Source organism: Colossoma macropomum, unplaced genomic scaffold (genome assembly GCF_904425465.1).
Source record: "Colossoma macropomum unplaced genomic scaffold, Colossoma_macropomum, whole genome shotgun sequence".
NCBI lineage: Eukaryota > Metazoa > Chordata > Actinopteri > Characiformes > Serrasalmidae > Colossoma > Colossoma macropomum.
The window spans coordinates 1,648,198-1,666,401 of record NW_023495007.1 but is presented as its reverse complement, the minus strand read 5'-3'; the positions used below and the strand labels follow the sequence as shown (position 1 = coordinate 1,666,401).

Below are 18,204 nucleotides of genomic sequence, written 5' to 3'. Positions count from 1 at the left end.
GGAGACAACGTGCAAATCCTGACCACTGCTGAGGGACGTGAGTGATGGCAGGAGAAGGACATCAGTAGCGAGAGAGGGGGCGATGACAATGACGGCAACGAGAGGCACAAAAGTGGGAAGCGAGTCCCGAACTCTGCCGCCCGGGCCCCACCCCCTGTTCACTGCACCTCACATTCGATCCAGGCGGGGGAACTGCAGCGTGGGGGGGGGTAACGAAGATGCAGAACAACAAGCTCTCGTTCCCTCTCGGCTCAGGTGCTCATGCTGCCCTTAATGAGAACCAGCAGAGACTGACCTAGCTGGCTGCGTGAGCACCTTTTAGAGCAGAGAGGGAACAGAGAAAGAGAGGGACGAGCACCAGCAGCAGCAGCAAAAGACTGAGTGAAGAGCTGAAGAGCTAAACTGAGAAAAGGACCAAAACGTCTAGTCGAAAACCACTGAAAAGTGGCCAGCTTAGCATTGGCTTTCTTTCAGTTTGTGTTGTTTGTTTGGTGAAAATGGCTGTTGCAACAGTGAATCCTGCCTCCAGCGCCCTCCTTGAGCCCAGGGTAGCGCATGACGTGCTACAGTGACTTTCACATCTGTGAAAGCAACATTAATGCTGAATGATACATACAGGTTTTGGTGCAACATATGCTGCCATTTAGACAACGTCACTTTCAGGGAAGGCCTTGTTTATTTCAACAAGACTATGCCAAACCACGTTCTGCACATATTATAACATCATGGCTTCATAGTAAAAGACTCTGCAAAACTGGCCTGTCTACAATCACCCACTGAAAACATTTAGTGCATTATGAAACAAAAAATACGATAAAGAAGAGCCCGAACTGTTGAGCAGCTGAAAAAAACACGCCCCTGTTTTTTTGTACTAATTTCAAATAACTGTAGGGTGTAAGTGATTTGCACATTATTGCATACTTGTTTTATTTACATTTTGCACAGTGCCCCAGCTTTTTTGAAAATAGGGTTATTCAATATTTTATAACATATTTGTATAATGTAACATTAAATACTAGGATAGAACAGAATAGAATAGAATTAATTAATTAATGATGGAATTTGGTCTTCAATTAACAGATTTTCTCTCAAGCTTCCCATCCCACCACTGACACCAAATTCGTGGGGGTGGCCCAAGCGCAGAGCTCTTGGGTGTTTATTGTAGTGTGTAGAATACTTCCTGGCATGCAATGGTAAAGTGAAAAAGATATGTTTGGTGTCACTGTGTAGGGTTCAAACTGGTGACCTGTTGCATGAGGGAGCACAGTTTTAGCACTGTATCACAGGAGCTGTTGGCAAAAAGGCGGAAAAACTGCTACGCTAGGCGGTGAGAAAAGAAATTACAGTAATAAAAAAAAGGGGACACTTAAGACCAGCTTGCTCAAACAAAGGAACTTCTTTAAAAAGGGAAACTAAAAAGAACACAAAACCATGCTCAAGCTTGAGAGGGCATAAGAGTGAAGAATCCAGCTCATCAAACTTCCTTGAGATTGTCTTTTCCTTTGGATCTCGTTCTTTTCTCTTCTGTTGCCCGCTTCGTTGCTCTTTCTTCTACCTTTTTGTTTTCCTTTTATTCCTTTCCATTTCTTTCTTTATACCCACCTGGGCGGAAGTACCATACTAGTTACCCCTCTACAAAGGTGTAACGCTGAGCTGTAATTTGTGCAAGCTTTTATGCAGCGTTCCTCAGGTCCAACCAGTCAGCACTGATTATTGCTGATTAATGCCTAGCAGCTCCCCTGGCATGACGCCCAGGCCCCCTAGTGATGGCTGCCATCATAGCCTGACCCCTTACAGGACCCCATTAGGTGGCTCCTGAAGCTCCCATGCCTGAAGGCACGGTTGCAGAACTCACAGATGAGTTCCAGGTCCAAAATGTGGTGCGCCGGCAACCATGAACATTGGGATGGAGGAGCCCCTGAGGCCGTGACCTGGGTGCTTTATTTCTTGTGCACACCTTGCAAGAAATGAAGAAGGCGCGGACATCCTTCTCCATCCCAGCCTACCGGAAGCGCCTCCGAAGGAATTCCAGCTGAAGTACCCTTTGGATGGCATCATCAATTCCCCCATTGGAGAGGGGCTAGAATCTAAGGAGTGGGCATGATGGGATCTGGTCAAGGATAGGGGCCAGGAGGTTCCCCTTGCCTGGAGAGTGCATCTGGCTTGGCATTCTTTGAACCCAGCCTATAAGACAACAGGAAGTGGCCAAAGAACAGTGCCCACTGGGCCTGCATTGAGCTGCTTGGCCTGTTGTATGTAGGCCAGGTGAGGTGTGGTGATAGCACAGTGAAACTCTCTATGTGCAGTAGGATTTGAGCCTTCTTTTTACTGAACACCTCTCGGAGGTCCCAGTATACCTCGGGAACCTGGGAGAGGTCACACTCGATTGGGTCTCAAGGTGCTAGGGGCTCAAATGTGGGCCCTGAAAACCCCAGGCAAGTCCCCTGACAGGATGGACCCCATGCATACACCGACCGAGTGCACCAGACAATGTGCGGGTTGTGTCGCTTCAGCCAGGGGTACACTAGAACTAACCAGATATGTGGAGCCTGCTCTATTTGTTGTGTGGGGGCCTACCCATAATGTAAGGGGCTGTGTGCAGTGTGTAACCTGGCCAGAGTCCAGTGACCGCCCATTGATGGTGAGAATGGAGGGATGGTCCAAAGTCTCTACCAATAGCCATAGGACTGAGGCAAGCGAGTAGTCAACAAAGCTTCATGCGGCCTCAGAGTCCACAAAAGCCCGCAGTTTGGTGTGTTGGTGGGGGCCCCACGAAAGGGTGATGTACAAGTGAAGCCCCATAGTGGGGTATGTTTGGCCTATGCTCGGTTCCCCTGTCCTGCGTAGGCTTTTGTGTTTTCCGAGGGTTGGTTCTGCTCGTGAGAAAGAGTGGTTTGATTAATGGTCGGGGACATGGGTACCCCCGAACTGCATGGGCTCGGAGGGCTCCTGAGGAGACGGTGGCCTGGCGGGAAAGTTGCATGAACAGTAGTGAGAAGCAGGGCCTCGAACACTGCTAGCTCTCTTCTTTGCCCTCTGATGCATGCGGGCGTCTAGCCTGATGCATATTTCATAGAGCTGGGTTGATTCCTTGTGTTATTTTTTCAGGGTGGCCAACTCATCTTTTAGCCTATTGTTAAATCCTCGCTGGAAAATTGTGCTCAGAGCCCCCTCATTCGTGAGAGAGATCGAGAAGGTGGGATGCTGCATTCCTACCTATTTTTATACTATTTTTTAAGTGCTCATGCGAGATATGCTTCTTCAAAAAGGAACTGAGGTGAAATGCGGCACTACTGGAGCCCTGTGCCTTTTGTAGCCATAACTCTGCTTCTGGCTCCACCCACTAGAGGGATAAAGCGAGGGGAGGCATAATAAAATAATAAAAATGATTAATTACTCCCTGGGGAGATATTATGTCATTTATTGCGACTGCATTGACTGAACATCAGAGTTCATGCTTCCAGTTCCAGTCCTCTCACTGCATAACTGTAGCCGCATTACTTCATTAAATCTTAAGCTGAGTGTACGATTATATCTTTACTAGCCAGCTGTTAGATCACTGGTTCCTTTGATATTAGCTAAAGTCTATGTTTATTAAAGCTTAACAACACCAATTCTTTTTAAAGTCTTTGCACTGTAACATGATGTCACTCTTATAGCTAACTTGCATTGTTGGGTATAAGTTGGCCTATGAGTTATATGTATATGTTTTACATGTTGGCTAGTTATCTCACAGTAACAATATAATTCTGGAAGTAGCAAGCCAACTTAATATTGTAAAAGGTGTTTTTTACATTTTTCAGTTTTATTTGGCACTGACATTCATTTCAGATTTTATGACTGAGAAACTGGAAACAAAGTGGAAATGCAGCAAAATAACTCGATTAACAATAAGAAGAAATAGAATTATTATTATTATTATTTTCATTTTGGTTTAAAATCCCAAAATGCAAACATAAAAAAAAATCTATACCTCAAATGAAAGCACAGCACAGTTTCAAACAGGAGAAAATGAGCCCCAATATTTATAAGCATATACTAGTCTAAACAAATATTTGCAGTCAGCCTGCCTTAGCTGAATCGAGTGGTCTGGATGGGCAATAACACTCAACAGACATGTCCGATATCCCGAAGCTTGTCCATTATCTTTAAATGTCATGAGTAATCAATGCATCACTTAACAGGAAGTCAGTGTAAACTAAAGAAGACCAGAATAATATGCATAAACTTTCATTTCCTAGTTAGCACATGGGCTACCGCCGTCTGAACTAGTTGAAGCTTTTGGTTGCACTAAAAAAACCATACAATCTTTAGAGAAGTAATAATGCCTTTCCTAGTGTCATTTTTAAAATGTATTAATTGATGACTACAGAATAATACAAAACGTCTTCTAAGTTTATAGGAAAGGCACTCTGAAATTCAGTGGATGTACTGTGACTTCTGTAGATATAGGAAACCATGCAAAATGGGCCATTGGCTCAGTGCCCAATGTTGAGTCCAGGTATGCCCCTGGTATTGTATAAAAAAATTAGTCTAATACATGGAACACAAAGATAATATTGGTGTTTCCTAATACCAAGCTAATATTTCCTTTTTACAGAAATATTGTAACCCCTGACTGTTGGTTAGGTACAAAAATGAGTATTGATGTGATTGTACTGCACAGTTTTATAATATACAAAGAAATTGTAGTATAAATGTAATGAGCAACAAAATAGAAACAGTGATTCTATCCCATGATTAGTTCTCTCACGAGGCCAATTTACAGTAATTGTGTTACTTCAATTCCTCACAGATTTTCCCTCTGTTCTTTCCATTGTGGAGTTCACCACAGTACCTAAATAGACTGTTTTTAGTGTATATACGATGGGGTTAAACATAAGTGGAATAGTTTGTGTCAAAGCAATATTGATTATTGTAACATTTGTGCTTATAGATGTTGTATGACCTGCAGTGTTAACACACAATAATTGGTAGATAAACCATTGCCATTAATATGACATGGAAAGTTTTCAAAGCTTTGTGTAGCATTCTGCATTCTAAACTAGTTGGAGGCTTTTTTCTTTCACATAGTTGCAAATTGCTATAATTGTGCTGTATAGTTTTAGCACATACAAAAAAATTACTGTAGTAATGTCATGGACACGAAACTAGAAACTGATGAAATTTGTCTTGCTCCAATCCATTGACAATTTTTAGAGCTGTTTGAACTGTTTTAATAATATAACCAATAATAAATAAATACACATGAAAAACTCCATGACGATTTTTTTTTTCATGAGAATGTTTACCGTTCAGACAAGGTCACTTTATTTCTTCTCAGTCTTTTTCACAGCTTTTTCCATTGTAGTGTTCACCATGGTTCGTTTGTAGAGTACTTTAACAGACTGCAATACCTCCTCTGTTTTTAGTGTATATATGATGGGGTTTAACATAGGTGGAATGGTTTGTGTCAAAGCAGTATTGATTATTGCAACATTTGAATCTATATATGTTGTAAGAGCTGTAGTATAAACACAAATAATGGGTAGATAAAACATGACCACTAATATGACATGAGAGGTGCAGGTTTTTATAGCTTTGATTCGCTCAGCTCCATGTGAGATCTTCTGTAAGGCAAGACCAATACAAACATATGAGAGAGCTATTAATATCAATGGAATGTAAAGCAGTGCAGCAGTCAATACACTGCCAATAATGGAATTCATGGAGTAATCATTACAGGCTAGGGAATAGACAGGTCCATGGTCACAGTAATAGCTGTTAATTGTAGTAGATCTACAGAAAGACAATCTGGTAACTAGAGCTACCATCAGAGCAATGACACTTAGAGAGAGAATCCACATAACACCAATGATCAAAGTCATTGCTGGTTTGGTGACAATTGCATGGTATCTTAGTGGAAAACATATAGCAATCAGCCTGTCATAGGCCATAGCAAGCAGAGTAAGAGACTGCATGGTCATAAAGACATAAACAAAAAACATGTTTGCTAGACAGGCTTCATAAGATATGTACTGATTCTCAAACAGAAACATGTCCAGAAGCTTTGGAATGAGAGCAGAGCTTCCACATAGATCAGACAAGGCCAAGTTGAAGACAGCTATATACTTAGCAGTGTGTAAACTGCGTGCCAGGTATATGGTGCCCATTATAAATAAATTCCCCAAAACAGTCACTGCATACACAAAGCACAGAAACACATAGTAGTACTTTGCATGTGGGACATTGTAAAGTCCACTCATGTAAAAGCTGGAGGGACGCATAAATGTTGTATTTGTTGATGACACTGACTGCGTGAAAGTTAAGTCAGCAGACATCTGGATTCAAAACACCTGTATGAAGAAATGGTTTGCGTAATTAGATTTGTGCTGGAACACCTTATATTACTTCTCTGTCACAATAGAAGAATGAAAAAACATTGTTGTAGTTATGTAGTAATTACAGTAAATGAACAATTCATCTTTATAATATTAATAAAAGCATAAAAGTTGTGGCAGAGAAAAGAGATCACTGTTGATAGTGTAGTGCATTTGAGTACTGTACCGCTGCAGTAGAGAAGGAATACCATTATATCTGTGAGGATCACTTATATTTATGTTTGGTCTCTGGTGATATCATTCCCAACAGCACTGCTCCTCTGTAGAACTCCAAAGAAACAAATAAGTCAATTCTCTGCATAGATCTCTACTGCCACATTTGTAATGACATGAATGACAGGAATAAACAATAAGCATGAAATCCAACAATCCCAATCTGGCCAAGATCATTGTACATATATATATATATATATATATATATATATATATATATATATATATATATATATAGTGGTGACAGTGGAGTAGTCATAGATGACTATGAGGTGGAAGCAGTTATAAACTAGCCTACATCCACCTCCATTTAGGAGCTACAAACGTTCTTGGTATTTGCAAATTTTTATTATTATTGATTTATCAGAAACTTTAGCAGCCTCACAGCTCCACTTACTGCCCTCCTCAAGGTCACCAGTAAAAGGCTGGTTTGGTCGCCCCAAGCTGAAAGGGCTTTCTGCACATCCAAGGAAGAGTTCACCTCGGCCCCTGTTTTTAAGCAACCTACCCGTCAGAACTTTTTGTGGTTGAGGTGGACAGCACTGGGAAGTATTGTATCAACACACTGGAAATCCTTGTAAGCTATATCGTTTAGCATTCTACTCACATAAACTCACTCCAGTAAAAAGAAATTCCAGTACAGGCAATTGAGGACTTCTGGCAGTGAAGAGTGGCGGCATTGGTTGGAGGGTGATAGTCATCCGTTTTAATTCTCACAGACCATAAGAATCTAAAGTACCTGAGAACTGCTAAACGTTTAAATCCCTGACAAGTTTATTGGTCCCTTTTTTCTCTAGATTTTAGTTCAATATATACTTCCCCCTCAGATCAAATAATACTAAGACTGATGTGTTGTCTTGAATGTATGAAGACAATGAAGACAGGGATTCACTGCAAGAACCAGAACGGATTCTACCCTATAATGTGAAAATAGCATCAATCTGTTGAGAAATAAATGTGGAAATCGAGAGAGCTCTAGAGAAAATCTCCATACTTACTCAGTGTCTCAATAAAATGTATGTTCCTGAACAATATTGTGACCGACTAATCACCTGGGCTCATTCCTACCTGACTTCAGTTCACCCAAGTGAAATACGTACTCAACGGCTCCTGATCAACTGTTACTGGTGGGAAATACTAAGTAGTGATGTTCACAAATTTGTTTCTTCCTGTTCCACCTGTTCTCCATGTACAACTTCTGAGACACTACCTGCACGCAAACTTATGCTCTTACCTGTGCCTGTCCATCCCTGGTCCCACATTATGAAAAATTTTGTCTCTGACTTTCCAGTATCTTAGGGCTTTACCACAAATCTCACCATTGCAGATAGATTTTCCCATAGTCTCCGATTTATCCCATGCTCATCACTTCCAATTGCTTTTGAAACTACAGAAACTTCATTTTCTCAGATCTTCAAAAATTTTGGCATCCTAGAGGACATATTGTCTGATTATGGCTCAATTCACCTTTAAAATTTGTTCGCTATGGGGCTGACCCCATTTCAGTGCGTACTGGGGTATCAGTCACCTGTAGCCTTGTGGACTGCATTAAATTCTGAGGTTCATGCAGTAGACAATTGGATGCAGCACAGTGAAGAGGTGTGGGAGGAGACCCATCAGTGAATTGAGACTCTACTGTGAAGAAATAAAGAGCTGGCTGATTGTCCTACCAGTCTGGAGACTGGATATGACTTTTGACCAGGGACTATGCTCTATGCCCAGGGATGGACAGGCACAGGTAAGAGCATAAGTTTGTATGCAGGTAGTGTCTCAGGAGTTGTACATGGAGAACAGGTGGAACAGGAAGAAACAAGGGACTGATAAAAATACTTATTCTATAACTACAAATGCTCAGAGGTTTTTCCCAATTGAGACTGTGTCTGTTCCCCCGAATAAAACAGAGCATCAAAAAGCCTCGAAATGTTTGCTCTAGTAACTTGATTAATATCAGACTAGTTGTACCACTCTGCAATGACCACACCTTTGGTCTAAAACTAGGACTGCCTAACATAAGATCTCTCACACCTAAAGCCGTCGTCGTAAATGAAATTATTACTGATCACGACTTTGATGCTCTGTGTGTAACAGAGACGTGGATTAGACCTAAAGAGTACTTATCTTTAAATGAAGCCACCCCGACAGGCTATAGCCATGTACATAGTCCTCGCTTAAACGGTCGGTGAAGGCATAGCAACCATTTACACCAATACATTAGGAATAAACCAGAAAGCAGACCGTAGTTTCTCTTCCTTTGAAATTCAGTTTCTCAATGTTAGCAATCGAGGAACAAATGAGAGCTAATTTTTGTTCATCATAATCTACAGGCCACAGGGGCCTCACTCTGAGTTTTTACAGGAATTTACTGACCTGTTATCTAATTTAATAACAATCTGAAATAAAGTAATAATTGTTGGAGATTTTATCCACATAGACAAACCACAGGATCCACTAAGTAAGGCATTTTTATCTATTTTAGACTGTTTAGGCTTCACTCAAAATATTATGGGGCCTACTCATTACTGTAACCACACTCTAGACTTAATATTGACCTTAGGTATAGACATTAAGCATTTGGCCATCCTTCCTCAGACCACAGCAGTGTCAGATTACTACTTAATCTCATATGAAATCAGTTTAAGTCGTAATATACATCCACACGCTATAGTGTTAAACGTACTATAACATCGTCTACACCCAATAGCTTTATTGAAAACCTTCCAGATCTTTCGTCCTTAATTAGCTGTCCGTCTGAACCTAATGAATTAGATATGCTGACTAAATGTTTGGAAGACACTTTTCGCTCCACTTTAGATAATGTGGCTCCACTAAAAAGTAAAAGAAGAAGGCAGAAAAGACTCGCTCCATGGTACAATGACCATACTCGAGCTATAAAACAGACTGTTAGGCGATTATCGCGTAAATGGCGTCAGACTAAACTTGAGGTTTTCCTATCTGCCTGGAAGAAGAGAAAGAAAAGCACTAAAGTCAGCGTGTTCAGCCTATCTCTCGTCAATGATTGAAAATAACAAGAATAATCCTAGACTACTATTCAGTACAATTTCTAAATTGACTAATAATCAAGCAGCTACTGAAGCCCAGATACCATCAGCCTACAGCAGCATTGACTTGATGAACTTCTTCAATAATAAAATTGAATCGATTAGGCACAAAATTCAAAATGCGCAGCTAACAAGTGCAGTGTCCTATAAACCTAATCTAGATCTAGAGTGCAGTATAACCACTACAGAGACGCTGGAGTCTTTTACTCTTCTCCAACAAACAGAGCTTGTCCAAATTATTTCATCTTGAAAAACAACAACTTGTATACTAGATCCAATTCCTACAGGTTTACTTTAAGACGTTTTGCCAAGCCTTTACCAAGCCTTTTTTATCTAGAATAAACTCTTCTCTCAGCCTCAACTATGTTCCAAAGTCTCTTAAATTAGGTGTAATTAAACCCCTAATAAAGAAACCTAGTCTTGATCCCTTTGAGTTATCAAACTATAGACCTATTTCAGATCTTCCCTTTTTTTCAAACATTTTAGAGAAAGCCATGGCAAAACAATTATGTTCCCATCTGCATAGGAGTGATATATATGAAAAATTTCAGTCTGGCTTCAGGCCTCACCATAGCACTAAAACAGCATTAGTGAAAATTGTAAATGATCTTTTATTATCCGCTGACAAAGGAAACATATCCTTACTGGTTTTACTTGATCTTAGTGCAGCTTTTGACACAATAGACCATTCCATTCTATTAGACAGGCTTGAAAAACTAGTAGGAGTGACAGGTAAAGCTCTTTCGTGGTTCAAATCTTACCTTAGTGATCGCTTTGAGTTTGTTAATGTAAATGGTGAACCATCAGCTCTCACAAGAGTAAAGTATGGTGTTCCACAGGGCTCTGTCTTAGGACCCATATTATTTACCTTATGTATGCTACCACTTGGTACCATCATTAGAAAACATGGCATCAGTTTCCACTGCTATGCCGATGATACACAATTGTATATTTCAGCTAAACCAGAAGACAAAATTGAACTTAATAAGATAGAGGACTGTGTCAAAGACATTAAAGACTGGATGTCAAGTAACTTCCTCTTACTAAACTCGGACAAAACAGAAGTTCTTCTTCTTGGTCCAAAAGCTGCTAGGAATAATCTGCCTACGTTTACTCTTAATCTCAAGAGTTTCTCAATTGCACCAGGCACATCTGTAAAAAGCCTTGGTGTCACGATCGGTCCCGATCTGCCCTTCTATAAGCATATTACCAGTATTACCAGAATAGCTTTCCTCCACCTTCGTAACATTGCTAAATTAAGAAATGCACTGTCACTACAGGATGCAGAAACGTTAGTTCACGCCTTTATCACGTCCAGGTTAGATTACTGTAACGCTCTGCTTTCTGGTTGTTCCAGCCAAAACCTTAACAAGCTTTAGTTAGTCCAGAAATTTGGACTATTTGGAAATTTGGAAATTTGACCACATTAGCCCAATTTTGCGTACCTTACATTGGTTGCCAGTTAAATTCCGCATTGAGTACAAAATTCTTCTACTGACATATAAAGCTTTGAATGGCCTTGCTCCTCAGTACCTCAGTGACCTTATTTCCTATTATCAACCGACACGCCAACTTAGATCACAAGGTGCTGCTCATTATTAGTACCCAGAATAAATAAAGTAAGGTCAGGGGGAGGAGCCTTTTCATATAAAGCCCCCCAGCTTTGGAATAGCCTACCAGTCAGTGTTCGGGACTCAGACACAGCCTCCATCTTTAAGTCTAGGCTAAAAACTTACCTGTTTAGTCGACTTTGGTTAATTAGTTTTCCTGTTTGAAAAAGGTGCAGATCTGGGACAGAGAGTCCTATGGTAAGCTGGGAATGTTGGTTCTGAACTAACTATCTGTCCCCCTCTTCCCCCCCCCCTCTCTTTCCCTGAGCTGAACAGCTGCCCGTCCCAAGAGGATCTGATGTGAACACCACTCAATCATGTCCCAGGGGGATCTGATGTGGCCGGTGCACTGTACAGAAGTGTAAAACTGTATCCACTTATACTGTTTTGTGTCTGTGCTGTTATCCGGTGTCGACCAGAGGAGGATGGGTTCCCCTTTTGAGTCTGGTTCCTCTCGAGGTTTCTTCCTCCTGTTGAGGGAGTTTTTCCTTGCCACTGTGGCCGAGGCTTGCTCACTGAGGGCGTGGACCCGGATTCTCTGTAAAGTTGCTTTGTGACAACAACTGTTGTAAAAGGCGCTATATAAATAAATTTGACTTGACTTGACTTTAGGTTTGCAGAAGAGTGTAGAAAGCTAGACCCCAAATATATTAGTCCATTCAAAATTTTGAAAAAAAAGCTAAATGATGATCAGCTAGACTTGCATTTTTGTTATTATGTCTCATGTTCATTCCATGTCTCCTTTCCTTTGGTATTTGCCCCTTGCCTGTTTCTGGTTATAGATGTTCCCTTTGTTAGATTTACACTTGTCTCTGGTTTTGGCCATCATTACCTGTTTTAGGACTATTGATTCATCCTTTTGAGATCCCTTTGAAATGTTAGAGTGTCTCACAACTAATTAGCTTAACTGGCAACAGGTCAGTAACATGCAGGGTGGGGATAGCTACTGAAAAATGAGTGGTTAGCTACTTTGTAGCTACTTCCCCAAAATTTGTAGCTAGCTACAATTTAGCTACATTTCCAGAAAACAGTAGTGGCTACTTTTTAGCTACTTTCAAAGCACGATTGTCAGAATGTTCGTGAATCTCCAACTGACACACCAAACAGGCCCAACTGAAAGTGTGAACAAGACACTGCATTTAATCATGTGCCAGAAAGAAACATACAATTGAAAAGCTGCAAATATACAAATAGATCACCAAAAAGTAAGTTTAAAGGTAACCAACAATCAAAATTACACAACCAAAGGTGTGATATCCAACAAAAATTTAGACTAAAGGCAAAGTCAATCATTCCAGGTTTTTCCTAACAAAAATCAACAAAAATAACTGAATACAAACCAGAGAATTTTGTGCAAAGTGTTGTCAACTGTTGAAATAAAACTGCTCCAATTTAAACATTTCAGCAAGATACACCGATCCAGAGAAATCTCTGTATGCATGATACTAAGCCAAAAAACAATATTGGCTGACCTTGATCTTCGGGCCCTCAGGTTGGCACTGCATTTAAAATAGACACGATTGTGTAATGGAAATCACTGCAAGGGCTCATTATCTGAGATCACAGTTAGTCAATGCTTCCACAAAAGCAAGTTAAAACTCAAATATGCAAAGAAGAAACCATATATACAGTCCAGAAACACTGCCACCTTCTCTGAGTCCAAACTCATTTGAAATGTATGGAGACAAAGTAGAAAAGTGTTCTGTGGTCTGGCAAATCAAAATTTGAAATTTTTTTTTGGATGTATTCTTTGGGCTAGAGAGGAGAGGGACCATCCGGCTTGTTATCAGCTCACAGTTCAAAAGCCAGCATCTATGATGGTCTGGGGGTGTATTAGTGCACATAGCAATGGGTGACATGCAGATCTGTGAAGGCACGATTAATGGTGAAAGATACATACAAGTTTTGGGCAACATGTGCTGCCATCCAGAGGATCTTTTTCAGTAAAGGACTTTATTTCAGCAAGAAAATGCTAAACCAGATTTTTCTTAGTTTTAACATTTGATATTTTGTCTTTGCCCTATTTTCTATTAAATATAAAGTTAAAATTATTTGCACATCATTACATTCTGTTTTAATTTACATTTTGCAAAGCATACCAACTTTTTTTCAGAAATGGGGTTGTATTTAATTTTATACTAAATTTGTAACATATAACATTAAATAATAAAATGATATAGAATTGAGTAAAAGATCAATTAGATCCTCAATGAACAGATTTTATTTAAACACATACAGCCATGGTTTTCAACCTGTGGGCATTGCCCGAGACAAAGGAAATACAGCACTGAATATGTAGTGTGAGAACTGAAAATGAGTAACTTCACTCTGTACTGTTTGCTCAGAGGCCTTTTTTTAAAATCAAGCTTTGAAACCCTGAAAACTGAAAACAGTTTACGCCGTCACTCAGAGACTAAACACAGTGAATATGTTTCTTAACCTGTTAAACTGAGACAGAATTTCATTTGCAGCTTTCCTCACTTCAGCCTGACATCCCATACTTGGTTTCTATATCAGCCTTCTCATTATGTGTGGCAGAAAACTTTTGCTGTTGTTTGTGTGGACCATGAGTTGTTTAAGTTTAGGAACCTCTGATGCAGATAAGGAACTGTTTAGTTCTGTTTATTCTGGTTTTGTTCATATTCAGTAATAATTCAAAGTAATAAAAATCCAGCTACCTCAGACAGAGGCATCAGCTGGTCTTGACAACAATTTCCAGAGTCCACCTTATCCTGAGACCAAGACAAGACAGAGACGAGATTGAGCCAGAGACCTCTAGTTTATAGTTTCCAGACCAGACTCGAGACAGAGACCAGACTCAAGTACTACAACATGGCTCTGATCATTATCAGGAATTTTATTGCATTTCCAGCAAATGTGTGCTCGGTTGACTTTGGAAGTGTTCTAGGCATGACATCTACCTGACAACCTATATTACTGAAACATGTAGATATCAATAATGATGACGGCTCATGAGGATGCTTGTGATTGCTGATCAAAATTTGTGTGATAATATTTTCCTGCATGTTGCTCTTTTTTGGCACTGCAATGGCCTAGTGGTCAGGAACTTTGCGGGATTAGCATTAGCTAGTATAGGAACATAGTGATAATATGCACTATGGTAATGTTTTGCTCATGTTTCCAATAAAAAGTTGTAGATATACAGCCTAGAATTCTACTTAAGCCAACAGAGATTGTTAGTTAGCCAGTCACACTGCAGTTTCGAGCTGGTAAAAGCTGAGGTCTATGTGTCACTTCCTGATTAGCTTCTTGTGCAGTTGAACACACAAGACTGAGCTTACACTAATCTCTGGAATGTCATGCAAATAACTATAAATAGAAATGGAAAATCTATGTATGGAAAATCAATGTTTTCTATATGTGTGTGCTTTTTACAAATATAACCAATTTTACATGTCTATGTCTTAAAAATTCTGAATAAAAATGTAAGTTAAAAAAAGGTTTCACAAGACATTTGCCATGCCAAATTCTATTCCTATTTTTACATTAAGAATATAAACATTTTACTTAAAAATATTTATTTTAAGAAAAAAAATGATTATAATTATTTTTTCATTGACTTTTACATGTCTATGATTTATTTTTACCCACACAAAAATAATATACTGTTATATGTGTTTCAGTGACATGATGAAGGCTTCAGAGGGGCCAAGTTCAAAAGCATTGAACCACAGACATTGTATTGACATAATTTTCATTCCGGACAGGGTCTGTCAGGCATAACATATCCACCCTAGTAATACAGATATAAACAATACATATATATAAAGCAAATATGAACAATAAATAACAATAAAACTTATTTTAATTTACAATATTTAGATAGATAGATAGATAGAGATAGATAAATAGATACTTTATTGATCCCGAAGGAAATTTAGCAGCCAGTAGCAGTCACACAACACAGGACAATAATAATAATAAGGGTGACACAATAAAAAAGGAAGAATATATATTAAAAAAATCCTATCTACAGGCATATATACAAATAGAATAAGATCTATAACCTGAAATGCAAAAGGCAGTGCAATAATGACTGTACAAGGAGGCACAGTAACGGCATATAATGACAATAGTGAATAAATATGTGCATATATTGGTACTATTTACTGATTAAGTCCTCAGCTAACAAATATGTTCAAAATGTTTTCCGTGTAGTAATATATTAAATATGTTCCGAACACCTTTTTCTTTGCTGTAGTACTGAGGGTGCATGCACCAGGCACCGATAAAGCCAGCTGGGGTCCTCACATACAGTTTTACTGCTATGTGAAAGACAGGAGACAACAAGTGGTCACTACTCACACTGGCCCAGAACAAACAACACAAGGTGCATGACCACAAACAAAAGATAAGTACAAACAAATGTTTAATTTAAACCTAGACTTGTATGTTTTGTCTTCTTAAATGGGCTTAGTTTGAGATGGCATTCTGTGCATGTGAATTGGTTGAGAGTGTAGCTGCTACTTTAGCTATTACTGTATAAATTCAGTTGCGAAAAAAGGAGGCCATAACTTATTCTGTCAAAATTTTATTTATTAGAGCAAATATGTGGAGATACAATGAACATCTCAAGAATCTGTCAGAATTTTGAAAGGCACAAACTTCACAACAACATAAAGAAATACATGTCTTAGAAAAATCAATGTATATTTTATTGTGAAGTATTTGCATATGTACATAATAGTGCAAACATAATTAAATATGAAATATTAAATTAAATTATTTTAAATAATTGTAAATAATAATTTTTTAAATAATTGAACTGCATAAATTGTATGCAGAAAGAGGCATTGAGCAGAACCCAGAAAGCAGTATTTGGAGATATGTCTCAAAGTCAAGGATGCCAGTGAGGTAGGCTGAAATTTATAAAAGAATTGTAAGAATATTAGACACAGCTTTGACTCGGCAAGATGCTGTAGCACCAAAATGTATAGTGTATATAAATGTATAGTGAGGTGAAAAAAGTATTTTGACAGGTTTGTATTCATTTTTAACCCCTCAGAATCCCAGGTTTATTACATACTAGGGCTTATTATTCAGTAACTACAGGGATTTCAATGCAAACTGGCTGAGCTATTCTTAGGTTATAGAAGTGTGTAATAAAACTTTGGCCCTGGCCATTTAAGAGGTTAATACATTTCCAGTGCAGTTATCCACTTTAGATGTACCACATAATGTCTTCTGACTTTGCACATGTTACATTACAGCTTTGAGAAGATCTTAACTAGCCAGATTATTGTTCATTTGTCATATCATGATGCTCCCATTTCTGTACTTCATTGTGTGTATAGTTTTCCTTAGATCATACCTTTTCTTTCTTGAAACATGATGAGCTGAATTGAATTTTTTTTTCTTTTAACGTAACAGTACATCAGTCCAATTTTATTTATTTTTTTTTGAGTTTTGTGTGAAGTGTAGAAATAGAGATGACTGAGGTTCAGTTCATTGCTTATTGTTCTTTGTTTAAAGGTCACTCCTGCTGCTTTCATTTCATTCAGCAGCTCTTTCAGTGACGGCTGGCTTTGCTCTTACCTTCCTTATCACTACTGTCAATATCATGTTCATTTTCATTCAGACTGATTGAAGTAAAATTAGTGTTGTGGTTTTGGTAAAGTTCAATTTAAAAGTATTAATCATTGGTGTAAAACGGATTAAGAATCAACATCAATGTAAATCGTTTTAGGCTGTCCCCTGTCAGAATCAGTAGGGCGGCAGTAGTACTTTAGAAATGGAGCTAGGAGGAAGAAATTGGTTAGCCTTCCTAAAAAGCTGCTCAAGTGGCTTAAGACAGTTCAGTAAAAGTTTGAAGCTTCATCTGCCTGCATCTGTGCAAATCTTTGTATTTTTGGTCAGAAGATACCACAATCAGATTGGAAAGTTGATTCAGTTCAGTTAAAAGTGATGCTAAAATGCAGATTTTGTCCAATGATTAACTATTACCTGGAAATATATTAATTATGCGATTTATTGCAACTGCATTTACTTAACATCATAGGTTGCAATCAGCTTAACTCACACTATCATGTTCAGTGTCATATGTCTAATGTCCAGTTCCAGTCTGCCCACTGCATAACTGTAACCACATCATCAAATCATGAGCTAAGTGTCTGATTACATCCTTACTAGCTAGCGATTAGATCAAAGCTTCATTTCATTTTAGCTGAAGTATATGTTTATTAAAGCACAATAAAAAACAATTCTTTTTAATGTTTCTGAACTATAACATTATGTCAGTCTTGTCAGCAACTTGCATTGTTGGGTATAAGTTGGTCTATGTTTTTGATGTATATGTTTTCCATGTTGGCTAGTTTTCTCACAGTCGCAATATAATTTTGAGAGAAGCAAGTCAGCTTAATATTGTAACAGGTGATTTTACATTTTTCAGTTTTAGTTGACACTGACATTCTTTTTCAGACAGATATTATGACTGAGAAACCAGGATCAAAGGGGAAATGCAGCAAGATAATTCAATTGAATAATAAAAGCTTATATTGTTAGCTTTTTTCTAGCCTATAACAACAACAACAACAACAATAATAATAATAATAATAATAATAATAATAAATTTATACTGCACTTTTCATTTTGTTTACAAAATCCTAAACCTGCCTCAGCTGAATGAAGTGGTCTGGAAGGGTTATAACATATCAATAGAAAAGTACGACATGCCAGAGCTAGACCATTAACTTTAAATGCCATTAACAAGATTTTGTAGTCAAAGCAGAACTGAACAGGAGGTCAGTGTAAATTGAACAAAACCGGAATTATATGCTTAAACTTTCATTTTCTGGTTAACACACAGGCTACTGCAGTCTGAACTACTTGGAGCTTTTGGTTGAAATGAAAAAGGATAAAATCTTCCACCTTATTCCAACAAAGACCTTGGTTAGTGTTTACATTTTTAAGTATATTAATTAA

At 38.6% G+C, this 18,204-nt stretch overlaps 1 protein-coding gene across 1 annotated transcript; it reads right to left on the bottom strand.

Annotated features, from left to right (window-relative positions):
• Positions 1 to 3,096: 3,096 nt before the first annotated feature.
• Positions 3,097 to 6,320, bottom strand: LOC118800833 (olfactory receptor 1-like). Its single transcript, XM_036560976.1, has 2 exons — positions 5,379 to 6,320; positions 3,097 to 3,147 (listed from the first exon to the last, which is right to left on the bottom strand). The coding sequence occupies exons 1-2, from the start codon at positions 6,318 to 6,320 to the stop codon at positions 3,097 to 3,099; spliced, it is 993 nt and encodes a 330-aa protein (XP_036416869.1).
• Between the last annotated feature and the right edge of the window lie 11,884 nt (positions 6,321 to 18,204).

Bases quoted from the DNA above. Each gene is read 5' to 3' on its own strand.
- LOC118800833 (XM_036560976.1), bottom strand. From the start codon at position 6,320: ATGTCTGCTGACTTAACTTTCACGCAGTCAGTGTCATCAACAAATACA. The intron at 3,148-5,378 runs GTACTCTACAAA...ACAATTTTCCAG, and splicing joins AGGTATTGCAGTCTGTTAAA to CGAGGATTTAACAATAGGCT.